This window comes from Trichophyton rubrum, assembly GCF_000151425.1.
Source record: "Trichophyton rubrum CBS 118892 genomic scaffold supercont2.2, whole genome shotgun sequence".
NCBI classification, from domain to species: domain Eukaryota; kingdom Fungi; phylum Ascomycota; class Eurotiomycetes; order Onygenales; family Arthrodermataceae; genus Trichophyton; species Trichophyton rubrum.
In genome coordinates, this window is record NW_003456427.1 from 1,048,941 (window position 1) to 1,072,161 (window position 23,221).

The following is a 23,221-nucleotide window of genomic DNA, read 5'->3' on the forward strand; positions in this document are numbered from 1 at the left end:
AGAGGCGGCACTACGAGAGAAACAGGCTGCTCGTCGACGGTATGAGTCGTGTCTGCACGAGACTGTTCGCAGATATACTCGGAGAAAGACCCGAAGCTGCCGTCCTGGCGGACGACGAGCTGGAGGCCGATGATAGACTGGCGCTGGGTCGCACGGCTGCTGGCGAGGTGGTGGAAGTGGAAGCTGACGAGGACGAGGAGGACGAGGAGCTGGCTGCCTTTGAAGCGCTGAGCGTACAGGAGCGGCTGAGCCGGGCTGTGGCGTATCTGCGCGAGGAGTATCACTATTGCTTCTGGTGCAAGTTCCGGTATGAGACGGCGGCCATGGAGGGCTGTCCGGGGCTGACGGAGGAAGACCACGATTGAGCCCGGGCTCTCAACGATACTACTATACTGGATAGGCGGGTGATGGACACTGCAAATCAGTATCCCTAGTGACGGAATTTGCCCCGAAGGAGGGAGAACGGTATAAATAGAGCAACTCCACTGGGGAATCCATAATTATTGTATGCATGCAAGGATGCCGTGGGCCAGTCCTGTTATCCACAGCCATGCCATCATCCACCGCCATGCTATCCTGCATGTAGGCTAATGTCGTGAGACACATCGCAGCCATAGCACGTCCATCAATAATATCAGTATCAGTAAATGTCCGTATCAACCTCCGATGCTAGATGGCCAGACTTGCTTGATGCAACAGCGTCACATGTAGTTTCCGAGCAACCCTGCAAGACTCGGCTATAAACTTGCCTTAACTTGCTCTCGAGAAGATCTGGAACCCATCCGGCCGAACGAGAGCTAGATACTGAGATACTGAGCGGACAAGCATTGCTAGGCAGATCCCTGGACTCCACCGTGTCACATCTGCGCTGTCTGGCCTAACTAGGTAGCGGAGAGAAGTTGTGAAATGAAGGGAGAATTAGATAGACTAAGTAGAGTAGACTAGACTGTATCCTAGTGATATGTGAGAAGTATATGCAAATGGTCATTAAGGAGAATGAAGAGGAAGAAATGAAGAAGAAGATAAACACCATCATGTAAGTAAGAAGTAGCGAATAAACGAACAAGCCCCCCTGCAGCATGAAATTCCATCAAGCAAGAGAAAATGAAGAAAAGAAAAATATCACAAATGGTGAGTAAGATGAAACATAAGAAAGGCATGGTATCGTATGTCCAGAAGATAAAAGGTAGGCGAGTTAAACCGAAATATCAACATGGTAGAAGATATGCGAACTGTTTTAGACCTGGGCCTCTCTCGCAGGTTCGGGAGCAGTATCATCAACTTCGGGCCCAGGACCAGGCCCGGGTTCAGTATCAACTGTATCAGCTGAGCTCTCTCCTTTCTCGGTGGTGGTGGCAGTCCCGACAGCCTCGAGATCCATGACCAGCTTCTCCATGAACTCGATGAGCGATCTGTCCTTGCACCGCTTGATACCGCCGAGACAGTCGGCGCAAATACGCAGACAGCAAAAGACGCATCGCCAACGCACTTCCTGGTCTGCCTTGAGACAGGTCATGCAAGTGAGCGGGTACAGCACGTTACTTGAGCGCACGAAGGTCTTGTGGAAATGGTAGCATGAGAAATGCGAGTTGGTGAGCGGCGGCGTATGGTATTCTACTTTCTTGGGCACAGAGGCAGAAGCAGTAGAGGACGAAGTAGACTGGTTGGAAGTCGAGCAATTGCTTTTCGGCCGGACAGCGGTGCTGCTGTTGGTGAAGCAAGGTGGGTGTTCGAGCTCTGAGGCCGAGACGGGGGTGCGCGAGAGAGGCGAGCTGGATGTCGAGGAGGGCTCGCGCGGGCTGGCGTTCTGGTCTGAGTACTGCGAGGAGCCCGCGGAGGAGTAGCTTATGGGCCTGGGGGGAGTAGGGAGAGCAGCCGGGAGAGCAGCCGGGAGAGCAGCAGCAGCAGGAGATGGCTTTGAGGGCTGGACATGCTGGAGCCGCGGGCGGTAGTAGCGCTGCGTGGGCGTGCCGGGTGGTGTAGGCAGGGTGCTGAGGTTCTCGCGGCTGCGCACTCTGGTTATCGGCGCATAGGGGTCATGGTGACGCCTGTCTCCTCTTGGACTGTGGCTGCGAGGGCTATCCGAGGGCCGCGGGTGGTCATTTCTTCGGTCTCCAGGGCGCAATTGAGGGTGATGCTGCGGGTGATGCTGTGGGAAGCGCAGTTTGGTGAACTGGCGGGTATCAAGTTGTTGCTTGGACGCAGCCTCAGCCGGCAGCTGCACCGTCAGGACAGACACTTCGGAGGCCATCTATCCTGTATTTCGTAGCTCTGTCCGCGTGTACGTGGTATGAGCAGTAAATTTCCGCTTCCTCTGGTAGGATTGAAGGACAGAAGGCAAGACAGCAGCAGCGGTATGGGCGAGTCCAGAAGTATAGTTAGTAGGACTGGATGTACTGCCTGCTGTGCGATGCCCAGATGTTCCACGCCGTCTTGCTATTGGGATCAGCAAATTAAAGCTGTGCGAGGAGGTAATGAATGCAATATAATGCAAACAAGAAAGGGGGTCCAGGAGCCAGCGTCGGGACAGGGCAGAGACGCAGATATATACATGGGCCAGCAGCCATGCATAGTTCAAGCACATCCATCCAGTTGCTACCCAAAGAGCAAAAACCAGCAAGTTTAAAAAAAAAAAAAAAAAAAAAAAAAAAAAAGACGTAAAAAAAAAAGAAAAGAAGAAGATGACTGGCTAGCGGTGAATTGCGGAACGAGGGAAGGAGAGAGTAGTTAGTGTGTGTTTAAAGGCATGAAGTCAGAGGCCAGAGGAAAGGTTCATCTGCGCCATCGAGGCTTTTGCCTGCGGAGTCCCGGATGGAGCTGCATCCAGTGCCGGAGAAGCGATCTCGGGCTTCCTCGAGGACTCCAGAGACTCTCCCTTCCCCCTGGTTTTGGGCCATATAAGAGGGATGATTAAGGAGGAGGAGGAGGAGTATCATGACGGACATGAAGGGCGCTCTCTGCCTGCCGCCAGGATCCACCGCGCTCCTGGACGCTTCTCCTAACTTCCGACTCCCTTGCCACAGCCGTGAAGAGCCAGGGAAGAACGCGAGGAGCAGCAGGGAGGGCAGCAGGGAGGGCAGGGCAGCCACATATTTCGCGGTGGCCTGGAGTACAGATGTCACTGTATCGTCATCGCTGCGTGGCTTGACCGGTCTGCTGTCAACCATGCCAACTCAATGCCATTGTCCCGTTCCGTATCTCGATCTCGGTTCAATAAATCAATGCCATCACTAGTTTGCTCTCCGCTGTCCATTATTGTTATTCGGTTCCTGGCTGGAGATGCTCGTACCGTCTGCTCGTAACGCTATCTCGACTGTCAGATCCAGATGAAAAAACGCAGCAAAAGAAGCAACGAAGAGAAGAAGAAGAAGAAGCAAAAAAAGGCCACTAAACGAACTAACTGAAAAGTCAATCTGGGTCAATCGGACTGATCGATTGAACTAACCAGCGAGTTAGTTTGCTGGAGCTCGAGTTGGTTCGTTTCAGGGGGTTCCAGCAGCCTTTTGCTCTGCAGATGGAAGAGAGCAAAGATGGCCAACGGAGGCGCAAGAGACGGTCAAGGGTGAAACGCGGCAGTCGAAGTTATCTATTATCGACTGGCCGATCGATCACAGTCCACTGCATGAATAAATATTGGCTAAGTAGACGGTTGGTAAGGAGGAAAAGTGGTGATGGTCAGGATCAAAACGTCACTGATGGGGGAGAAAGTGAGGCCAATGAAGGAGTCTGCCTGTCCGGGTGCGATCAGGGGGAAGACGGCGACGGCGACGGCGACGATGAGGAAGAAGCAAAAAGACGATAGAGTCAGGATGGACCAGGTCGGCGGTGCATGCATGCATGGACGGGACAGATAGGTCGAGGGATACGAGTCTTCTTCAAGCGCGGTATCCGGCGTGGATGCATGAATTATTTCTACCATCATCGTCATTATTACTGTCATATTGAGAATAAGACTGCCTGTCTATATGTCGTCTTCTACACCCCCAGCCGGGCCATCATCGCACTGTCGAGGTGACCTGTAGCCTCGCTTTTCTTCCCCGTCTCTTCTTTCTCTTCTGTCTTCTCCTTTTGTCTATCCTGAAGAACCTCCATCTCGGTTCCATGTCCTTGTCCTTGTCCCTGTTCTTCATTGACCTGTCCATTGACCTGCCCATCGACTTGACCTACTTCATCCTCTTCGTCGCCGTTGATGCTGTGTCCAGCTGAATCTCTAGGCCCCCCCGCAAGTCGTCTCCTCTTCCTCAGCCGGTAGATGCAAAGCCACGCTGCGAGACCCGAGGCCGCGAGACTGGCGATGGTGACACCCCATGCCAGGCCCTGGCTGGCACCCGGGTTAGGATGTTCGTCCTTGCGGAAACCCGGCGCTGGTTCAATTGATGGGGATGGCGAGGCTGACGATGGAGAGCGTTGAGTCAGTCTGGCTGGGGGGATGGAGAAGGGCGCGGAGAGGAGCAGCGGAGAGCCATCACGCCGGAGTTCGAGGGTGAAGATGTGAGAAGGCCTGTGGAGGCGCAGAAGGAGGGACGGCAGGGTGATGGTAAGTGGTGATGCTGAAGTTGAAGTCGAAGTTGACGGTGATTCTGCTTTTGTTAGCAAGAGTATCAGAACAGTGAAGAGAGAAACTCACCCCAGAGACGAGACTCGAAGGAAGAAGAAACCAGCCAGAGAGAGTCTCCATCTCCATCTCCATCTCCATCTTTAATGATCCTTCCATCGAGTCCTCTAACTACCAGCTGCCCTCTGTCCCAGTCGACGGTCAAGCTCTGGCAGAGACAGAGCCCGGCCAGCAGCAGCCACAGGACAGCCTTCATCTCGATTATCGATGTAGAAGAGAAGAAGAGAGTGAGAGAAGACTTGGAGCATCTTCACTTCTTAACTGCCGGCTTCATCTCGTCTACCACCGGCCTTTCAACTGTCTGTCGTATTATCTCCATCCTCTACCTTAGTTATATCTTCCTTCAGCTCGTATTCGACTGGCTCTCTTCTCACTGTAACCTCAAAGTATTATCCAGTAGAAGTAGCCGGTAGAAGTAAATGAGAGTCGAGAAGTAGAGACTACTGCCAGTCAACGGCCATGGCAAGGCTTGTCTTCCTCCCATGCTTTGACGTCCACAAGGCTGGCTCTGGTATCTTTGCATCCAGCATCAGCATCAGCATCAGCATCCAAGCATCTCATCCACGTCTGTCCATCCATGTCTCTGCAGGCCGTAGGGCGTGGCTAGCAGGAGAAGAGAAGAGAAGCTGCTCTGTTACTCCTGCTTCCACCTTTGCTGCCGTCGACCAGCAGGAGCAGAACCAAAGACTAGCCAGAGCTTTCATCCTCCTCTTCTCTTCTTCTCTTCTTATATCTTCATCTTCTCGTCTTTACCCCAGCTTCAATCCACTGCAGGGAGGCCCCGGTCTATAGCGAGACATCCTTGTCTGTCGCTCGTCTTCCTACATCCAGAGTCAGCTGGAGTAAGATAGATTAAGTAGAGACTGACCTATTAATACTGAGTAGAGCCGAGTCTGGCTGAAGGTGTAGTTGATCTTTTCCTGTCGTTGTCGTAGAAGAGAATAAAAAGAGAATAAGAAGAGAAACATCGCCAACTCCGCCTTTTAACGACATCTCGACTTCATCTCAACTTCACATCTCCAACTACATCTACATCTCATCTACATCTACCACTCTCTACGTCTCAAACCGCCTCCGATGTCGCTAAGGCTCTGCTGGGCCCAAGACTAAGACTTAGCCTCGCTGGAGCTCCCACTCTCACTAGCCGGTTAGTTCTGTTGGCATCCGGACCAGAGAAAAAAGTCCTCAGTTACACCGTCTTTGACTCATCTCTCAACATCTCAGCTTCACTTCTCAACCTCTTTTCAGCTTCAACTTCGTCAATCTCTTCGTCGATTTCTCCAATTCCTCTCTACTTTGACTACTCTACAGTCAACAAGATGTCCCTCCGCGCCCAACCTCTGCTCTCGTCCCTGCTCCGGCAGCGCTCCACCACCAGCGACAGCTTCGCCAGCATCACCAGCTTCGTGACGGCCACCTCCAGACGCTTCAAGTCGACCTTCCCGCCGCCCGCCCTGGCTGCTCGCTGCTCGGCCAGGCACGCCCTCTCCAAGAGCAGCATCAGCCTGGGGAGACTCCGGCCCCAGGCACAGGCACCGCCTCTCAATGGATACGCCTTCAAGGCTCACCAGCTGCAGGCAACGTCCGCCTTTTCCACCGCCAGCTCCTCCAAGCTCGTCGACGTCAAGAAAGTCCTGGTCATCGGCAGCGGAGGGCTCAGCATCGGCCAGGCCGGCGAGTTCGACTACTCTGGTGCGTTACTTTTCATTTATTACTATTATTATTCTTGACTTGGTTCTTGGACTAACGGTCTGTAGGCTCCCAGGCGTTAAAGGCTCTCAAGGAAGCCGGCGTCCGCTCTGTCCTGATCAACCCCAACATCGCGACCATCCAGACAGACCACAAGCTCGCCGACGAGGTCTACTACCTCCCCGTCACCCCCGAGTATGTCTCCTATGTCATCGAGCGTGAGCAGCCAGACGGCATCTTCCTCGCCTTCGGGGGCCAGACTGCCCTCAACCTCGGCGTCCAGATGAACCGCATGGGCATCTTTGACCGCTACGGCGTCCGCGTGCTGGGTACCTCCATCAAGACCCTCGAGACCAGCGAGGACAGAGACCTCTTTGCCCGCGCCCTCAACGAGATCAACATCCCCATCGCAGAGTCCATTGCCGTCAGCTCCGTCGACGATGCCCTCGCTGCTGCTGACAAGATAGGATACCCGATTATCGTCCGCTCGGCCTACGCGCTGGGTGGACTCGGCTCCGGGTTCGCCAGCACCCCCGACGAGCTGCGCGATCTCTCTTCTCGCTCTCTCACCCTTGCTCCCCAGATCTTGGTCGAAAAGTCCCTCAAGGGCTGGAAGGAAGTCGAGTATGAAGTCGTCCGTGATGCGAGCAACAATTGCATCACCGTCTGCAACATGGAGAACTTTGACCCACTGGGCATCCACACGGGAGACAGCATCGTCGTAGCTCCCAGCCAGACCCTTTCTGATGAAGAATACCACATGCTCCGTACCGCTGCCATCAAGATCGTCCGTCACCTGGGCGTAGTCGGCGAGTGCAACGTCCAGTATGCGCTCCAGCCGGACGGGCTAGACTACCGTGTCATCGAGGTCAATGCTCGCTTGTCCCGTTCTTCTGCCCTCGCCTCCAAGGCCACCGGATACCCCCTTGCATACACCGCTGCAAAGATAGGCCTGGGCCATACTTTGCCCGAACTGCCCAATGCAGTCACCAAGACCACCACGGCCAACTTCGAGCCCAGTCTCGACTACATCGTCACCAAGATCCCGCGCTGGGATCTCAGCAAGTTCCAGCACGTCAAGCGGGATATCGGCAGCTCCATGAAGTCTGTCGGCGAGGTCATGGCCATCGGCCGTACCTTTGAAGAGTCCTTCCAAAAGGCCATTCGCCAGGTCGACCCGCGCTTCGTCGGGTTCCAGGGCGACAAGTTTGAAAACCTCGACGAGGTCCTGGCTAACCCGACCGACCGCAGATGGCTTGCTGTTGGCCAGGCTATGCTCCACGAGGGTTACTCTGTCGACCGCGTCCATGAGCTCAGCAAGATAGACAAGTGGTTCCTCTACAAGCTGCAGAATATCGTTGACATGCACAAGTCTCTCCAGCATATCGCTAGCTTGTCTGACCTGCAAAAGGACGTCCTCCTTGAAGCCAAGAAGATGGGTTTCTCAGACAGGCAGATTGCCCTCTGCTTGAACACCACTGAAGACGCAGTCAGAGCTCGCAGAAAGAGCTTCGACATACACCCCTGGGTCAAGAAGATCGATACCCTCGCCGCTGAGTTCCCAGCAGACACAAACTACCTCTACACCACATACAATGCCTCCTCCCACGACGTCACCTTCGAGGACAAGGGCACCATCATTCTCGGAAGCGGTGTCTACCGCATTGGTAGCTCCGTTGAGTTCGATTGGTGTGCCGTCAACGCTACCTTGTCTCTACGCAACATGGGCAAGAAGACAGTCATGATCAACTACAACCCCGAAACCTACTCTACCGACTTCGACACCGCAGACAAGCTCTACTTTGAAGAACTCAGCTACGAGCGTGTAATGGACATCTACGAACTCGAAAGCGCTTCCGGCGTCGTCGTCTCTGTCGGCGGCCAGTTGCCCCAGAACATCGCCCTGCGTCTCCAGCAGGCTGGCGGCGCAAACGTCCTTGGAACCAACCCAGAAGACATCGACAAGGCAGAAGACCGCCACAAATTCTCCCAGATCCTCGACAGCATCGGCGTCGACCAGCCCGCCTGGAAGGAACTCACCTCCTTCGAGGACGCAGAGGCCTTCGCTGAATCAGTCCAGTACCCCGTCCTCGTCAGACCAAGCTACGTCCTCTCCGGCGCCGCCATGAGCGTCATCTACAACCGCGACGAGCTCAAAGAGAAGCTCCTCTCCGCCTCCTCCGTCTCCCCCGACCACCCCGTGGTAATCACCAAATTCATCGAGGGCGCAGAAGAAATCGACGTCGACGCCGTGGCCTCTCAGGGCTCTCTCATCCTGCACGCTGTAAGCGAACACATCGAGCCCGCAGGTGTCCACTCCGGAGATGCAACTCTCGTCCTCCCACCCGCTTCCCTCGACACCTCCATCATGGCCCGCGTGAAAACTATCGCAGAGAAAGTCGCCCGTGCCTTCTCCATCACAGGCCCATTTAACATGCAAATCATCAAAGCCGAGAACCCGCAAAACCCCTCCGAGCCTCTCCTGAAAGTCATCGAATGCAACCTGCGCGCCTCCCGCTCGTTCCCGTTCGTCAGCAAGGTGCTCGGAACCAACTTCATCGACGCCGCTACCCGCGCCCTAGTCGGCACCAACGTCCCCCAGCCAACTGACCTCATGGCCCAATCCCGTCCCTACCTCGCTACCAAAGTGCCGCAATTCAGCTGGACCCGACTCGCCGGTGCCGACCCTTTCCTCGGCGTCGAGATGGCAAGTACAGGCGAAATAGCCTGTTTCGGCCAGGACCTGGTCGAAGCCTACTGGGCCTCACTACAGTCCACCATGAACTTCCGCACCCCTCAACCAGGCGAAGGTCTACTGTTCGGCGGGGATATAGACATGTCTGAACTCCCGCAGATAGTCAATTATGTGCATCCGCTAGGCTACAAGCTATTCGTAGCCAGCGAGCCCGTCAGGCGCTTCCTCGAGCAAAACTGCGCCGCTAAGCCGGATGATCTGAACATTCAAATCATCGACTTCCCGAAGCAGGACAAGCGGAAGCTGCGAGAGGTGTTTGAGCGCAACGATATCAGGGGAGTCTTCAACATTGCGCGCGAGAGAAGTAAGCATCTTCTTGACGAGAACTACGTCATGCGTAGGAACGCGGTGGACTTCGGCGTGCCGCTTTTCATGGAGCCCAAGACGGCGTTGCTGTTTGCCAGATGTATGAGTGAGAAGCTGCCTAAGAAGGAAGGCATTCCGTCTGAGGTGCGTAGCTGGTCGGATTTCGTGGGTAGGAAGTTGGTGTAAGGCGCTATTTGGGGTGCTTTTTTTACGTGCTGTGCTTCGGTTCGGTTCGGTTCGGTTGGTTCGGAAAACTTCTATTTCGGCGCATCGTTTTGAAATAGCACGACTAGCAGATAGATAGACATTGTCTGATTTATTATTGATCCATTGACGGAAGTTGATTGATATATATTTCTATTATTATTATTTTTTTCTCTTTATCAATCTATTTATGACAGACTCGAGACGGCGGTTGCTGTAAAGTTAACTTCGGCCTTTAAGTTTAACTTCCCGCCCGCGGACCGCCTCGACCACTAGGTTGGGCCCTTCTTTCGGAGCTGCCGACTGCCTGACTGACTAGGAGGCATAGCGCAGACAGACATACATCCCACGCCTTAGGTATGGCTAGATCTATCGACAATGAGTACAATGGCCATACACAGAGATAATGTCCCGCGAAATACAAAACCACCACACCATCGTCCCTGTCCGCGGCAACTCAAGCCACTCATCACCCGGCTCACCCTCGGTTGGGCCACATCCAGCAGCAGCCATGCCCTGGATGTCCGCAACGTACGGGTTCCCGTCAAGCTTCCCCCGCCTAAGTCGTACGGGAACGTTTATATCCTGCGACACTTCCTGGTCCCAGCGTATCTGGCCCAGGGTCTCTGCGCGCCCGTTATCATAGTAAAGTAGCACTCCAATGCATGGGTTGTGCGCTTGCTCTAGATCCCTGCACGCGCGCACACGGCAAACTCCATCCAACCGCGCCTCGGTCATGTACCAATTCAAAGCCTGTAGTCCGTCAGCAGCATAGGGCGGGGGAGAGATGTAGTTTTCAACGGGTGGTGGGGACAGTTTTGTGCCGTTGTTGTTGTCGCTGGGCTCGTGTTCGTGGTCGTCGTGGTGGTCGTCGCTTGGGTCGTTGCCGTTGTCGTTGTCGTTGCCGTCTTGGTTCCGGCAGGTCAGTCCGAATAGAGAGATTTCGTGCTTGTCTGTGTCTAGTCCGTCATGGATGAATCCTGAGATAGTTCCGTCGCTGTCTTTGACGAGCGGGATGAGCTCATCTTTCCGCCGGTAGTCTTCGCGGTGGTAGGGCCCGAATGTAGCTGTTCTTCCGAACGTCGTTTTGATCTATACCGTTAGCTAGTTAGCAGACCGGCTTTGCTGGCGGGCTGGGGATACACTTAGATGGAACGTACAACTAATACCGGGTTGGACATCTGGCCGTATAACCCTTTGATCTTGCGAACCCATGCTGCCTCGATTTGTTCGCCGTCGTTTATTGGAAAATACATCCAGAAAATGGGGCCCGTTCTGATGTTTTGTTGCATGGAGGTGACAAACCGCTTGAATGGTTTGGAAACGCCGGAGAAGGCAAACAAGCCCCCGTTGGCCACGCCGTAGCAGCACACTACGAGACCCTGTATACCCTCCTCATCAAGGCTGACGTAGTCTAAGCGACGACCTCCTCGATCGTCATACACGTTCCACGGCTGGAATGCGGGTGGTGACGGAGTGCTCCAGAGGGGGGAATCGTTGTGGATTTCCTCCCCCTCGACCCGCCGCATTTTTCTAACAAATAGACCCTAATCGTACCTCAACTTGTCAGATTGAATAACTCACTCGTGGCGGGGGGGAAAGGGGGGGGGGGGGGGGAGGTTCATTCCTACTACCTCAGTAGCAACATGTAGCGCCTGGCTGCGGTCTGAGACGTCAAAAAATTCATACCATGGTGACCCATCTGATGGTGGGGGAGTGCCCCCCTCCACCACACATTGTATTCCGCGTACACCAATATGGTCAGTTGATAGCACGATCTTGCTCAGGCTATCTGGTACTTTCAAACACTCTAGCTTCAAGCCATCCAGGCCAGGCTCCGGTGGTTCATTGCAGATAGTAGAAATATAGGAATTGCCCTGGTAAGGTATTCGCGAGATATATACCTCTTTTTCCAGGCTGAATTGCTCACTCTGGCGGCTCTTACGACCATTTCTCAACTCCTCGATCAATCTGCGGCTCTCCCCCAGCAGGATCAGATACCAGCATGGGCCGATATAGCTAAGAATAATAGCCTGGATTTCCGCTGGCAGTCTCTCAAACAGGTCGACCCGGAGACTCTGTTCCACAATGGGCCGTGCATGGCTGGAGAAGAGCCCCTCGCGGGAAGACGCACTGTCGATATCCTCACTATCCGCAGGCTTGTACAGGGGCCTGACTGCCTTCCCGAATCTCTGCAGGTCCTCGAGCGTCGGCTCGTTGGACCTATTGCTGGCCTTCAGCAGGTCGTAACAGAGCGTGTGCATCCATGGCTTCTCTATCGGATGTATCATGCACACTAAACATAATCGCTTACACTCCCGAGTTCCAAGGTCATGTCCGTGTAGATCTGTACTCAAACTTATTAGTGCCGTGCGACCAAATAGTCAAATAGAAAGATTAGCAGGGGCTCAAAACCCACCGAGGGTAGGGGACTCGGGGGTTGCAACGTGTCTGCAGAGTAGACACGTTGTCTTGCCGAAATGGACACTGAAATCCGGCTCATGTTCATAATATGCCATCGTCTGGATCCGTAAGCTGGGATTATTCCATGTCAACGCGAGATCAACGAACAAGTTTGTTTATATCTTGCCGTCGCCCTCAGGCCACAGCCGGCCTCCGGATGCCCAAAAGTGCGCAGCCCAGCCAATTAGACGCTGGCCATTCGCCAAGTATGCTGCCTTATCTAAGCGGGGGCAGCCCTGGCGGTTTAATGAAGTGTTTTGGATCTGTTTTTTTGATATCCTTCGAGCTGAGATTCAGCGGCCAGCCCGCTTGTGCAGCCGAGATCTAGACGTCCGACGGGCCAGGAGTACAGGGTTTGTTCTCCCTCAAGGTAGCCACATATCAACCTGTAAGGCTGCCCGCATAGATTCTTGTTCTGCTCAAGATCTCTCGAATACGCCAGCTGGCGGATGCAAGCTGGCTGCCAGTGCAGCCACGGAACCAAATCTCCCCGTCCAGCACTCTCTGATGATCCGGTTAACGGGATCTTCAAGGTCCATCTCCGGGCATGTACGGGCTGTAAGCCGGTCAACGAGATCTAGCCCCTGCACACCAGCCCACAGCTCCGTGCCTCGTACCATGTACCAGAAGATAGACCCGAGAGCAAATAGCTCTGTAGCGGCACTCGCTACGCTAAACGTACCACCGGGCTGTGCCGTGTTTTCCGCCATGCTTATGGGACGAACATGAGGGTAGTCTCCAACTTCCAGGTCTTCGCCGAGTTTGAGCGAATGGTCAAAGTCGATGAGTCTGAGATGGTCGTCTTCGGTGACCATGATGTTTCGGGGGTTGATGTCCCCGTGGGCATAACCGAGGGCTTCCAGGCAAGCCACTGCCTCCAAAAGCTGCTGCATCCATTGAAGTACCGGCGGGCGAGGCGCCTTGTTCGAGTTCAGCCGCTCGTGAAGTACCGTTCTTGTAAAGTTCCATGAAGATGAGATCTGGAACACAGTAGAGTGCGCAAGCTATAGACGGGCATGGGACAGATCCAGCTGTCTGAATATTTCCTGTTCGTGGATGAGATGTTTACCACCAGGCTTGTAGGAGACTTTGACGCATGAACTGTCACTTATCGATAGCAGGGCCGAATGGCCTCCTGCTCCGTAGATAGTAGAGTCTGGATAGCATCCGAGAATCCGCTTGATCTGGGGGTTGATATTCTCTGCGTCTGTCGGCGAAGAGGAAGCACCGGTTGTTCGGGGGAGATAGTGGCAGAAGGTTTGATATGAGAAGTTGGGTCCATGTCTATTCGCTGACATTGCCATGCGAGTAGATAGCTGATCCAGAAAGCCTTGCCTTAATATCTTGTGTTTGAATTCGTTTCTCGCGTATTGATGTTGGCTTTGACTTGGTGAAGCAGGCGGTTCATGCAGGTTAATTATACTAGTAAACTATTTGTTTTGATTCGTGGATTTTTAATCAACAGAAGGCTCTACATGGTCGGTATAAACCACCAGGAGTACTACCCGATATTGACCAGGTAGACCTGCCACCCAACTGTTATAAAAACACATCTCTAGACTGTCTAGGAGGATACAGGTTAATGATATACAAAGTACACTCTCAGAGTGCGTAATGATAACAAAAACTATTCACCAGAGGACCATTCCCAGCCTCATTTGCGTTCAAATGAAGTGAATATTCAGAGAAAGACCCAACGTCGAGAAAAGTGGCAGATGCATCGAAATGCTCGATGGAGGATTATCCTGCTCCAAGTATTATAAAAGGACGTTGAATGCCCTGACCTGCCGCTTCTCCAAGCGCTACTTAGACTCCTCTTCTCGCACAACAGCCCTTCGGACAAATATTATTCTGTCAAGCTGCGCCCGTGTGAGCGAGAACCAAGCTAGTCGTCCTTGATAGGTTTGATCCACGATGATTAAGCCCGATATTTGGAGTTCGTTTTTGGTATCATCAGAACTAGGACGTCAATATTCTCCTCCAGAAATGTTCTCTCCGTGACCAGGCTCGTCTCTGTAGTGGCCAAAGGGGTACCATGGGATAGCTGTACTCTCTCCAGCTATACCATCATCAAGAGGGCCATAAATTAGTGATCAGATTTGACCACCGTCTAAAAACTGTAAGACAGTCGAGTGCCGTGTAGCAGACATTAGATGTAGATTGTCTGTAGATTGTCTGTAGTTGAGTGTAGTTGAGTGTAGATGTTTCTTCAACGGCCAAAAATCCATCGAATGAAGTCCGACTTGCGCCAAGACCAACGGCCCAACGTCGCTTCAGAGTGAACAAACACACGGACAAACTACAAGCGAGAGAAAAAATATTGACCCGTTCATCTTCATCTATACAACAGTATATCAAGGCAGCCAGCTCACAGGGAACCATCTAGCTAGTCGATGATGGCGTCGTTCGGAGAGTTTAATGCTTCTGTGGTCCCCCGGCCGGCGGGCGATGCTGGGAGAGGTCTCTTCGCAACGTCCACTATTAAGATGGGCAAAGACGTGTTCAGCATGCCTGCAACGTTCTCTACAGTGCTGAGCACCGAGAGACTGAAAGACGCATGCTCGAACTGCTTTGCAAATCTTCCGTTCGGAGTCAACATCATGGCAAACGTTGACATGAAACTGTGGGCCTGCTCTGGCTGCAAAGTAGTCAAGTATTGCGACAGGGTAAGCTTTCCCTCCAGGTAGTTATATATGTATATAATATACCCAGTTAGTCGGTGAGAATAGGCTTCTAACGGACAATAGAAATGTCAATCTGCAAACTGGAAGCTTATACACAAGCATGAATGTGCTATATACAAAAAGCTGTACCCCAAAATTCTCCCTGTGAACTCAAGAGCGGTGCTTCGGATAGTGAAGTTGAGGAATTCGAATGAGGACCATGTGAAGTCAGATCTGATCATGTTTTTGAGTCTTCGTTCACACCTAGATGAGATTACAAAATCAAATCAGGAACAGTATGAGCGGATAATGCTCAGTGCAAAGGCAGAAAAGGAGTATTCGGGCTCAGAACTTGATGTCGAGACCATCGCCGAATACTTAGCAAGGGTGAGTAACTAATGTCATTTTGTTGTCAAATGGGAATACCCGTATACTGAGCATTTCTTGGGACATAGATTGAAGTCAATAGCTTCACATTTACCACGGCATTTGGTGATCCGCTGGGATTATGCATTCAGCCATTTGCATGCTATATGAATCATAGCTGTGAACCAAATGCCGTTGTTGGGTTTGATGGAGGGCTGATCACAGTGAAAGCCCTGCGCGAAATCAAATCTGATGAGCAGGTGTTTATATCCTACATCGACAACACCTATCCTTTCGAGGTTCGGCAGAAGCAGCTTGCTGAAAGATACTTCTTCACATGCAAATGCTCGAAATGCGCCCAAGGGACTACCGCTAGGGAAGACCAATTCATCCCATCCAATCCATCCCCGGAAGAGGTTGAAACTCTTAAAGAGGCTGAAAAACAAGCAAGGGAGCTGCTTACAGCCGCAAGGAGTTCCAAGGCCGAATCGGCAGTGAAACAACTCAAGTCCGCCATGAAGGTCCTACATGATACCAAATTGTGGCCTATTACGCGACAGCCATATCCAGAGATTCGATCAGAGCTGATGGTGTCTCTCCTTGAAATCAAGGACTTTTGGTCCGCCTTTCGACATGGTTTGGTTCGATACCTGTTTGTTGACCCTGTGCTCTATCCTCACGAGTGGCATCCCACCCGCACGAACCATGAGTTTGTGTTTTCACAACTGGTCATGACGATCACACGTGAACAGTCAAGCAAGATTCCCAATGGAAGTAAATACAAATTCGACCCTGTATCGGCGATTTACCCTATTCTTACAAAGCTAAACAAGTACCAGAAGTACGAGACGCCTGGAGTTGCTAGATCTATCAAAGTGGAATATGACGCTCTTATGGCCCCAGTCAAGAAACTTGGCTACAATCCGTCAACGCCTTCTGTTTCCGAAGCTATGTCTTCTGCATGGAAGGTCCTTAATAATATTGCTGAGGAAACACTGGAGACTGATGGATGAATTTATTTTCCCTGCAACAGATCGGATATGACCTTGGGTGGCCACTTATTACTCGCGTCTGACATGCAAGGCTTAATGACCCTTACCTTCGCGCCTTGTTGGGTGCAACTCATCGCTATGAAATTACCACCGATATGATATTACTTCTATATCTTGACTACCACATTAATAGAGCCTTTCGAAATAAAAGAGAGGTCCTCTTTTAAGGAACTTACTCTTAAGGAGGAAAGTGGATACTTATTCCTTTTCTTTCTAGTTACTAAATTACATGGGAAAATATTGCATGTCTCTTTTTCTTCTACTATATCTCCTGAAACTAGAAAAAATATATTAGGAAGTATTATTTACTAGTAAGAGGATCCTATTATATATCTAGACGATATATAATACTTGTGATGGTTAAGAAATTGCCTTACTATACCTCTATATGAATTTGGTGTTCTGGTACATTAGTGTAATATCATATCGGTGGTAATTTCATTGCGATGAGGCGCACCCAACAGGGGTGGGTGTGCTAAGGTACGAGTACTGGTTGTATGGAATAAATTTTTGCTAGATACATTAAAAATCATAAATCTAGCCGCGGGTTGGCATGAGCATGATAAAAGCTGTTTTCTCCAAGAGCTTTTCCATTTTCAATGCCGTTACATGACCTGGGAGAACGAGGTTCTGGATATAAAGCCCTTCCATACAAAGCAAGAACCCCGTCTCTTTTGTGCCCCATGTAAGAGAAGATAGAAACATTTTGACATGACCCAGTACAAAACGTCAAGTTTGCGTGCAGATTATTCGTTTACTTGAGAGGAATGAAACGGGAAGAGTGGGTGGCACCGATACCGGGTCGACCGTGCTTGACAGGCTTGCTAAAATGGGGGAAAACAAAGTTAGAAAAAGACATCCCATTATCAACTGCCTGGTGAGAATAGGAAACGACGTACTATGAGATAGAGAACTCAGCCAAGTAGTGGCCAACCATCTCGGGCTTGATCTCGACCTGGTTGAATTCCTTTCCAGAGTAGATTCCGATGACGCTGCCGATCATCTCCGGTACGACAATCATGTCACGAAGATGTGTCTTGACGAGATCTGGCTTCTCGTTGGGCTTAGCCTCCTGCTTGGCCTTGCGGAGCTTCTTGATCAGGCCCATTGGCTTGCGCTTGAGGCCACGGTTGAATCTGCGGCGGGCACGGGCGTGAACGACATCTCGGAGCTGCTCGGAGGAGAGGTCAAGGAGTCTGCAAGAGTTATTTCATTAGATCGTATGTTCCCCTTATCGAACTGGTAGCGCGGATATTTGTCGCAAAAACGGAGCATTAAAACGTGCTGGGCAGGTTCATTTCATATGGGCAGCCCAGGGGTTTGAAACGTACTGGTCGAGGTCGATTCCACGGTAGGAAAACTTGCGGAAGGCTCTCTTTCGCTTGATCTCTGTTGGTGGTCGTTTCGTCAGCTAGCCGCACTCTCTTCATCCCATCCATCGACATAGCCTCGCAAATCAACCAAAAAACAGTCCTCCTCTTTCGTTAAAGATATCCCAGGGCCATCTAGCACGTACCGGCAGCCTCCTCGGCGTTCTATAGAAACAGTCAGTCGCAAGTTCAATCCATCCTGATTCTTACCAAAAAAGTCACAGTTACTTACATATTCAACGTCAGCCATGATTGCGGTGTTATTCTCTCGGCAAAACTGGCTTGCCCTTGGATGCGAGAAGGGGAGAGAAACTGTCGAAAAGTTGGGTTTGTCTGTCTCGTTTTCTTTCTCGACGTCGAAAAAAGTCGATTTGGATCGCGAAAGGTGGAGGAGCGAATTCGGTTAAGCGACCTTAGCCCTAAGTGGATTCCTTATGTAAGCAACCCTATTGACGGGATGGCTTAACTATTATCCGATATCAGATCGCGCCCGCGCTGACTGCCCTTGGCCAGGCCACTGGGCAGCGGGGACAGCGGGATTGGAGGCGATGAGCTACAATGTGCGTCTATTTGACGTATTCATTACAAGGGTTACTCTGGAGGAGGTAATACTGGTGTAGAAAATTCAGCAGGGAGCCGTAAGGCCGAGTTGCATTGCGATGGTGTCAACAGACTAAAAGCCTGCTGTGGTTTATGATAAGACAGCGATTCCTGCTGATAACAAGACAAGCCGTTGCCCAAACCCAGATCATAATGTCTGTAAATGCATCAAACAGATATTCCACCGACTGAGCTGAGTCATATCCATCATCATTGTTGGTTACACGCCGAACGAACGATTCACTGCCGTAATTCTTTTTATTTTTTCTTTTTGGTAGTATCCCGTAGAGGATGCGCTTAGTCGAAGAGACCGAAGCCCATGTCCTCATCAGAGTCCTCCTCTGGCTCCTCCTTCTTGGCCTCCTCGGCGGGGGCAGCAGCGTCACCACCAGCAGCACCGCCAGCGGCAGGAGCAGCAGCAGCACCACCGGCACCACCACTTGGGACGGAGGCGAGCTTGGTAGAACCCTCGGCAATCAACTATTACAAAGCGCTTGATTAGCCTATGTCCTATCCTATATTCGCGCGCACATAAGACAATTGGTGACGGGGAGGAAATATCTTACTTCCTGGATGTCCTTGCCCTCGAGCTCGGCGAGGAGCTTCTCAACGCGCTCGTTGTCGGCATCAATACCGACGGAGGAGAGAACATCGTTGATATCGCTGGCAGATGGCGAGGAGTTGCCGGCAAGGCCGAGGAGAAGGAAAGCTGCGAGGTGCTTCATTTTGAAATGTTTTCTATATACAACTGTTAGTTCTCAAATCAAATTCGTCCATCCCCCGTCGAGTTCAGCAGCACTCCCTTACCTGTTAGATGAGGAGTGAACAAGAGAAACAATCGATTTAACCGCGAGTTGGGCGGAGACTGAGACGTCAAGTTCAGGGCTTTTGGTTGTCGTTGTGGAAGAGAAAAGAAAAATCGCCCAAAAAAAAAGCCCAAAAAAAGAGCTCAAAAAGATGAAAGTGTGCTTACATAATCTATAGAGTAAGCGAGCCTCAGCGCTAGTCCGCTTTAGGCCACGGTCACTCTGATGACGTAAGCAGGTCGTCTTTGCCTTTTTTTTTTCTTCCTTTTGCTATAAATACGTCGTTGAAATCCTCCTCTTGAGTCGAGCTCGCTAACTCTCAACAACTCAGCGCCAACGAGACCTCCTGCGCCGCTGCTGCCTGTCGCATCCCGGTGCCGCGACCAGTGCCGACGCTTTGTCTCCTTCCAGCGGCTCTCTGGGCCCCCAGCTGCTGCCTGAGACCTCATTCCTAGCGCCTGCAACCCCCCTGCCAGGCCATATATGAAGCGGCGATAAGTCCGATATAAAGATCCGCAAAACGGACTCTTCTCGCTATGAGGTGATTCTCTGTCTGGGAATCATGAGTTGTTTTCAAACTCCAGTCATCGCTGGTGACCGGTTTCTGCCTTCCAAACATACTGAGCTACATACAATATCCAATACTACCCTGCTACAATGAGCGTGAGTCTTTGAGACACCTGCAGGCCAGCCAACGAGTTCTTTGCTGGCATATGACTGACATCTTGACTCCCATAACCAGTTTCTAAACTCCGTTCTCTCCTCTATCGAGACTGGGGAGGTGTCTATCACCCCGCCTCCCCCACCTAAAAGTACAACCCCAGACTCGACGTCCTCAAACCAGAAGCCTTCCCTGAACTCAAAGCTGGCAGCAACCTCGATTAGTGGAAACAGTAATGGCTATACAGGCACAGCCCAGAAACGAAAAGCGGATGAACAGCTGACACGACCAGCTCCGCGGAACGATCGATTTTCAAAGCCGTTGCCTTCTTCTTCACCTCAACCTGTGACTCCGGCCTCACGCCTGCCTAGGGACAGCGATGCTGCTCGTAAACCTGCGTCCAAACCGGCCTCTTCCACGACAGCTGCTTCAAAACCTGTCCTGTCTAAAACCAGTGCTGCTCCTGTTTCAACCAAGCCGCCCCCTAAGGGCTCCTATGCAGCAATCATGGCCGAGGCAAAGGCACTGCAGAATAAGGCACCGGCTGCCGTTGGGTTAATAAAGCACCAGGCTGTTCCCAAGGATAAGAAGAGCAAAGTTCAACAAAAGAAAATGACAGAGGAAGCCAAACAGCGGGATCGAGAACCCGCAAACCGGAAGTTGTCAACCGAGAAATCTGCAGCTACCGCTCCCTCAAGGAGCACCAAAGAAGCCATTTTGAAAGCTCGTCAAGCCGAAATGGGCAAACAAGAGGCATATAAAGGTACCGCTCGTCCACGACCGGGCAGCTTGCCCCCAGCACGGTCGTCGGAGTCCTCCTACTCTGGCACATCCGGCCTACCTTCTCGTCGTGCCCAAGGCAGAGAAGCTTCGTATGGCCGTATCAAGAGCCGTCGCGCTTCTAGAAATGAGTACCTTGGGACGGACGAAGAAGACGAAGGCGACTATGGCTATGAAGACGAGGACGATTATTCTGACGAATCCGATATGGAAGCGGGCTTCCTCGACGTCGAAGAAGAGGAGCAGACCGCGCTAAGAATCGCCAAACAAGAAGATGCCGAAGAGCTCAGGCTCGAGATGGCAGCAAAGAAAGAAAAGATGGAGCGCAAGATGAAACTAAATGCGCTTGCTAAGTCACGGCGCTAATAAAGGAATCTACCTCCTATTGTTACCAAACAGCACATGCACCCGCCCTGAACCAACCACTGCCAGACCTATTTATTTCCTTGATTTGTCCTTTGACTCAGCCGTAGCAATATCTGCCGTGGCTTTAGCGATACCTCGTTCTATTAATTGTTTAGCGACCTTTACTCTTTCTGCACTGTATGATTGTACGACGTCTGGTCTTTTCTTTGTTATAGCATGGAGGGAAGCATAGGCGCCATAAGAAATTCACTGGCTTTTCATAGGCGCTTATTATCAAAGGCTGTTTGTTCCATAGTTATCTGTTCCTCTCTTTATCATCAGGTTATAAATCCCCTGGGTTCATTGTTCTTCCTTGTTCCCTACTTGCAATCCATGTAACAATCTAGGAATACAGGTTGGCTATCGATAACCAAATAAACAGTGACATCATAGCTATTTATTTAAGCTTGTTTCGACCACAACTTACAACCATCAACTCCCGACCACCATCTCCTGGATACGGACACTCACACTCATCCATAAATAGGTATACTACAATACCCGTCATTTCAAGCATATCATCTGGCTCCCATGTCTGCTGCTACATCTCCAAATATGTCATCGGCATCGAAGACTATCCTCGACAAGGTCCGTAAGATTGTCCCGCCAATGCTGGAACGATTCCATAAAGGTAAGCAATAGTGTATTCTCTATGCATTGCCTTATATCTTCGAGGTTTCTTTTGCAGCATCACAGGTCGTCATTCTGCTAACATTAATTAAAAGGTCAACTTGGCCGTGTATGTGTTATAGGGGGAAGTTCTGAGTATGCCACTTTCTCTACTATTTGCAGCGTAGTTATCCTTCAGAGGGCGGGCTTCCTAATAATACCTTAATGGGACCGTGAATGATCCCATATTTACTATGGAATATTGAGGGAACCTTTTTTTCATTGACTGTTGCTGTTGGTTGTTTAGTTACACTGGTGCTCCTTACTTCTCTGCCATGGCATCAGCAAAACTAGGCTGTGATATGGTAAGGCAATCTACATATTACTGAGAGAGAATATACTACTAACAGATTCAACGAAGAGCCATGTTATATGCGAGCCATCTGCCGCGCCAGTAATCAAAACATACTCACCAAATCTGATGGTTCATCCGATCCTACAGAGCAGCTCAAGCGTGCAGAATGATACTCCTAACAAGAGCATATCAGATTACGTCAAACCAATTGTTGGCTTTCTGCCCCGTCTTCATGCCCTCGTTATTGGACCAGGCCTTGGTCGTGACCCGTTAACTCAGAAGATAACAGCCAGTGTGATCAAAGAGGCAATTAAACAAAACGTTGCATTGGTCATGGATGCTGATGCCTTGATACTTGTTCAAAACGATCCTAAGCTAGTACACGGCTATAAAGAGTGTATATTGACTCCCAATGTGGTGGAATTTGCTCGACTCAGCAAATCAGTTGGCCTTGACCCCCCATCGAGCGAGGGCAAGTCCGACTCGGACAAGGAGAAATCCAGGTCTGATGCGTGTGAGAAACTATCTCGTGCGCTGGGCGGTGTTTTAATTATCCAAAAAGGACCTCATGATGTCATTTCTAATGGTGATGTATCCATTATATCTGATGTTGAAGGCGGGAAGAAACGAAGTGGTGGGCAAGGCGATACCCTTACCGGTTCGCTGGGAACCTTCATGGCGTGGAGAAAAGCATATCATGACGGGCTTTGGGACGATGGCTCAACTTCAAGTGCTGATGAGGGTTCTGGAGATGATCCTCAAATGATTAAAAAGGAGATTTACGGTGATATCAATCACGGCAAGAAAATGTCAAGGAAAACTACGTTGTTATTGGCTGCTTGGGCAGGCAGCGCTATTACACGAGAATGCTCTAGGAGGGCGTTTCTAGCGAAAGGTCGAAGCATGCAGGCGGGTGACCTGACGGAAGAAGTACATGAAAGTTTTATGGAATTGATTGGTGAGAGGCAAGAGGACGGATCGAAGCTGTGAACAATCACAACATCTATATATATATTTTTCTATTTGCTTCCATACTGGAGGAACAGATATTGAATGCTAGTCTATGTAAGGGTGCAACAAAATTGACCCGTAACTGATCAGACGGAGAACGCTGAACATATGAACATGGAAAACAAGATACGTCTAGCAATCTGACTGTGTAGAAAGCAACCAATAAAGTAAAAAATATCCGGTATGGACTTGCCAGGTAACAAACGAAGAGAAAAAAGGAAGTTAACGATAGTCGAAATTCATAGGTCCTCGCTGGAGTTATATGTTGAATTATGTTGAATGAGATTTATAAAGAGTTCCTGAAACAAACAAACAGCACCAACATCGTGCTGTTCGGACGAAAACTCATAGTTCCTGGTAGGAGGGGAGCAAGAAAACAGAAAGGCAGTGAAGAAGAGAACGGTGCAAAGAGAAGTGTCAGTAATAAGAAAAAGGTCGTGGCAGTCAAGTCGTTAATGGTACCTTTTTTTTTTTTTCGGGTTATGTCAAACGTCAAAAATATAGAAATAGA

At 50.8% G+C, this 23,221-nt stretch overlaps 12 protein-coding genes across 14 annotated transcripts; 7 read left to right on the forward strand and 5 right to left on the reverse strand.

The window, feature by feature from the left end:
* Positions 1-41: 41 nt before the first annotated feature.
* On the forward strand, positions 42-365 carry TERG_11779 (uncharacterized protein; the record flags this gene model as incomplete). Its single annotated transcript, XM_047750840.1, has 1 exon — positions 42-365. One exon carries the CDS (start codon positions 42-44, stop codon positions 363-365), a length of 324 nt encoding a protein of 107 aa, XP_047605536.1.
* A 44-nt stretch (positions 366-409) lies between these two features.
* Positions 410-2,617, forward strand: TERG_11780 (uncharacterized protein). Its single transcript, XM_047750841.1, has one exon. The coding sequence runs from the start codon at positions 1,931-1,933 to the stop codon at positions 2,267-2,269; it is 339 nt and encodes a 112-aa protein (XP_047605537.1). The 5' UTR covers positions 410-1,930; the 3' UTR covers positions 2,270-2,617.
* Positions 2,618-3,975: 1,358 nt separating this feature from the next.
* Positions 3,976-4,811, reverse strand: TERG_01947 (uncharacterized protein; the record flags this gene model as incomplete). Its single annotated transcript, XM_003237178.1, has 2 exons — positions 3,976-4,580; positions 4,628-4,811. 2 exons carry the CDS (start codon positions 4,809-4,811, stop codon positions 3,976-3,978), a joined length of 789 nt encoding a protein of 262 aa, XP_003237226.1.
* Positions 4,812-5,074: 263 nt separating this feature from the next.
* On the forward strand, positions 5,075-5,407 carry TERG_11781 (uncharacterized protein; the record flags this gene model as incomplete). The annotated part of the gene is made up of 1 exon (XM_047750842.1): positions 5,075-5,407. The coding sequence occupies one exon, from the start codon at positions 5,075-5,077 to the stop codon at positions 5,405-5,407; it is 333 nt and encodes a 110-aa protein (XP_047605538.1).
* Positions 5,408-5,934: 527 nt separating this feature from the next.
* TERG_01948 (carbamoyl-phosphate synthase, large subunit) lies at positions 5,935-9,551 on the forward strand (the record flags this gene model as incomplete). Its single annotated transcript, XM_003237179.1, has 2 exons — positions 5,935-6,307; positions 6,373-9,551. 2 exons carry the CDS (start codon positions 5,935-5,937, stop codon positions 9,549-9,551), a joined length of 3,552 nt encoding a protein of 1,183 aa, XP_003237227.1.
* A 387-nt stretch (positions 9,552-9,938) lies between these two features.
* Positions 9,939-12,088, reverse strand: TERG_01949 (uncharacterized protein; the record flags this gene model as incomplete). Its single annotated transcript, XM_003237180.1, has 4 exons — positions 9,939-10,661; positions 10,730-11,116; positions 11,204-11,916; positions 11,989-12,088. 4 exons carry the CDS (start codon positions 12,086-12,088, stop codon positions 9,939-9,941), a joined length of 1,923 nt encoding a protein of 640 aa, XP_003237228.1.
* Positions 12,089-12,451: 363 nt separating this feature from the next.
* Positions 12,452-13,330, reverse strand: TERG_01950 (uncharacterized protein; the record flags this gene model as incomplete). Its single annotated transcript, XM_003237181.1, has 2 exons — positions 12,452-13,012; positions 13,127-13,330. The coding sequence occupies 2 exons, from the start codon at positions 13,328-13,330 to the stop codon at positions 12,452-12,454; spliced, it is 765 nt and encodes a 254-aa protein (XP_003237229.1).
* A 1,095-nt stretch (positions 13,331-14,425) lies between these two features.
* Positions 14,426-16,074, forward strand: TERG_01951 (uncharacterized protein; the record flags this gene model as incomplete). Of its 2 annotated transcripts, XM_003237182.2 has the most annotated exons (3): positions 14,426-14,698; positions 14,780-15,082; positions 15,151-16,074. In XM_003237182.2, 3 exons carry the CDS (start codon positions 14,426-14,428, stop codon positions 16,072-16,074), a joined length of 1,500 nt encoding a protein of 499 aa, XP_003237230.2. The 2 variants fall into 2 exon arrangements, with proteins under 2 accessions (XP_003237230.2, XP_047605539.1); XM_047749353.1 differs by lacking the exon at positions 14,426-14,698 and having other exon boundaries at positions 14,936-15,082.
* Positions 16,075-16,595: 521 nt separating this feature from the next.
* TERG_01952 (40S ribosomal protein S15) lies at positions 16,596-17,978 on the reverse strand. 2 transcript variants are annotated; one of them, XM_003237183.2, is made up of 5 exons: positions 17,716-17,854; positions 17,630-17,648; positions 17,445-17,502; positions 17,013-17,309; positions 16,596-16,937 (listed from the first exon to the last, which is right to left on the reverse strand). In XM_003237183.2, the coding sequence occupies exons 1-5, from the start codon at positions 17,731-17,733 to the stop codon at positions 16,868-16,870; spliced, it is 462 nt and encodes a 153-aa protein (XP_003237231.1). In that variant the 5' UTR covers positions 17,734-17,854; the 3' UTR covers positions 16,596-16,867. The 2 variants fall into 2 exon arrangements, with proteins under 2 accessions (XP_003237231.1, XP_047605540.1); XM_047749354.1 differs by lacking the exon at positions 16,596-16,937 and having other exon boundaries at positions 16,938-17,309; positions 17,716-17,978.
* Positions 17,979-17,999: 21 nt separating this feature from the next.
* TERG_01953 (60S acidic ribosomal protein P2) lies at positions 18,000-19,161 on the reverse strand. Its single transcript, XM_003237184.2, has 3 exons — positions 18,891-19,161; positions 18,650-18,821; positions 18,000-18,563 (listed from the first exon to the last, which is right to left on the reverse strand). Exons 2-3 carry the CDS (start codon positions 18,806-18,808, stop codon positions 18,381-18,383), a joined length of 342 nt encoding a protein of 113 aa, XP_003237232.1. The 5' UTR covers positions 18,809-18,821; positions 18,891-19,161; the 3' UTR covers positions 18,000-18,380.
* A 385-nt stretch (positions 19,162-19,546) lies between these two features.
* On the forward strand, positions 19,547-20,696 carry TERG_01954 (uncharacterized protein; the record flags this gene model as incomplete). The annotated part of the gene is made up of 2 exons (XM_003237185.1): positions 19,547-19,552; positions 19,632-20,696. 2 exons carry the CDS (start codon positions 19,547-19,549, stop codon positions 20,694-20,696), a joined length of 1,071 nt encoding a protein of 356 aa, XP_003237233.1.
* Positions 20,697-21,825: 1,129 nt separating this feature from the next.
* Positions 21,826-22,689, forward strand: TERG_01955 (uncharacterized protein; the record flags this gene model as incomplete). Its single annotated transcript, XM_003237186.2, has 1 exon — positions 21,826-22,689. The coding sequence occupies one exon, from the start codon at positions 21,826-21,828 to the stop codon at positions 22,687-22,689; it is 864 nt and encodes a 287-aa protein (XP_003237234.2).
* Positions 22,690-23,221: the final 532 nt, after the last annotated feature.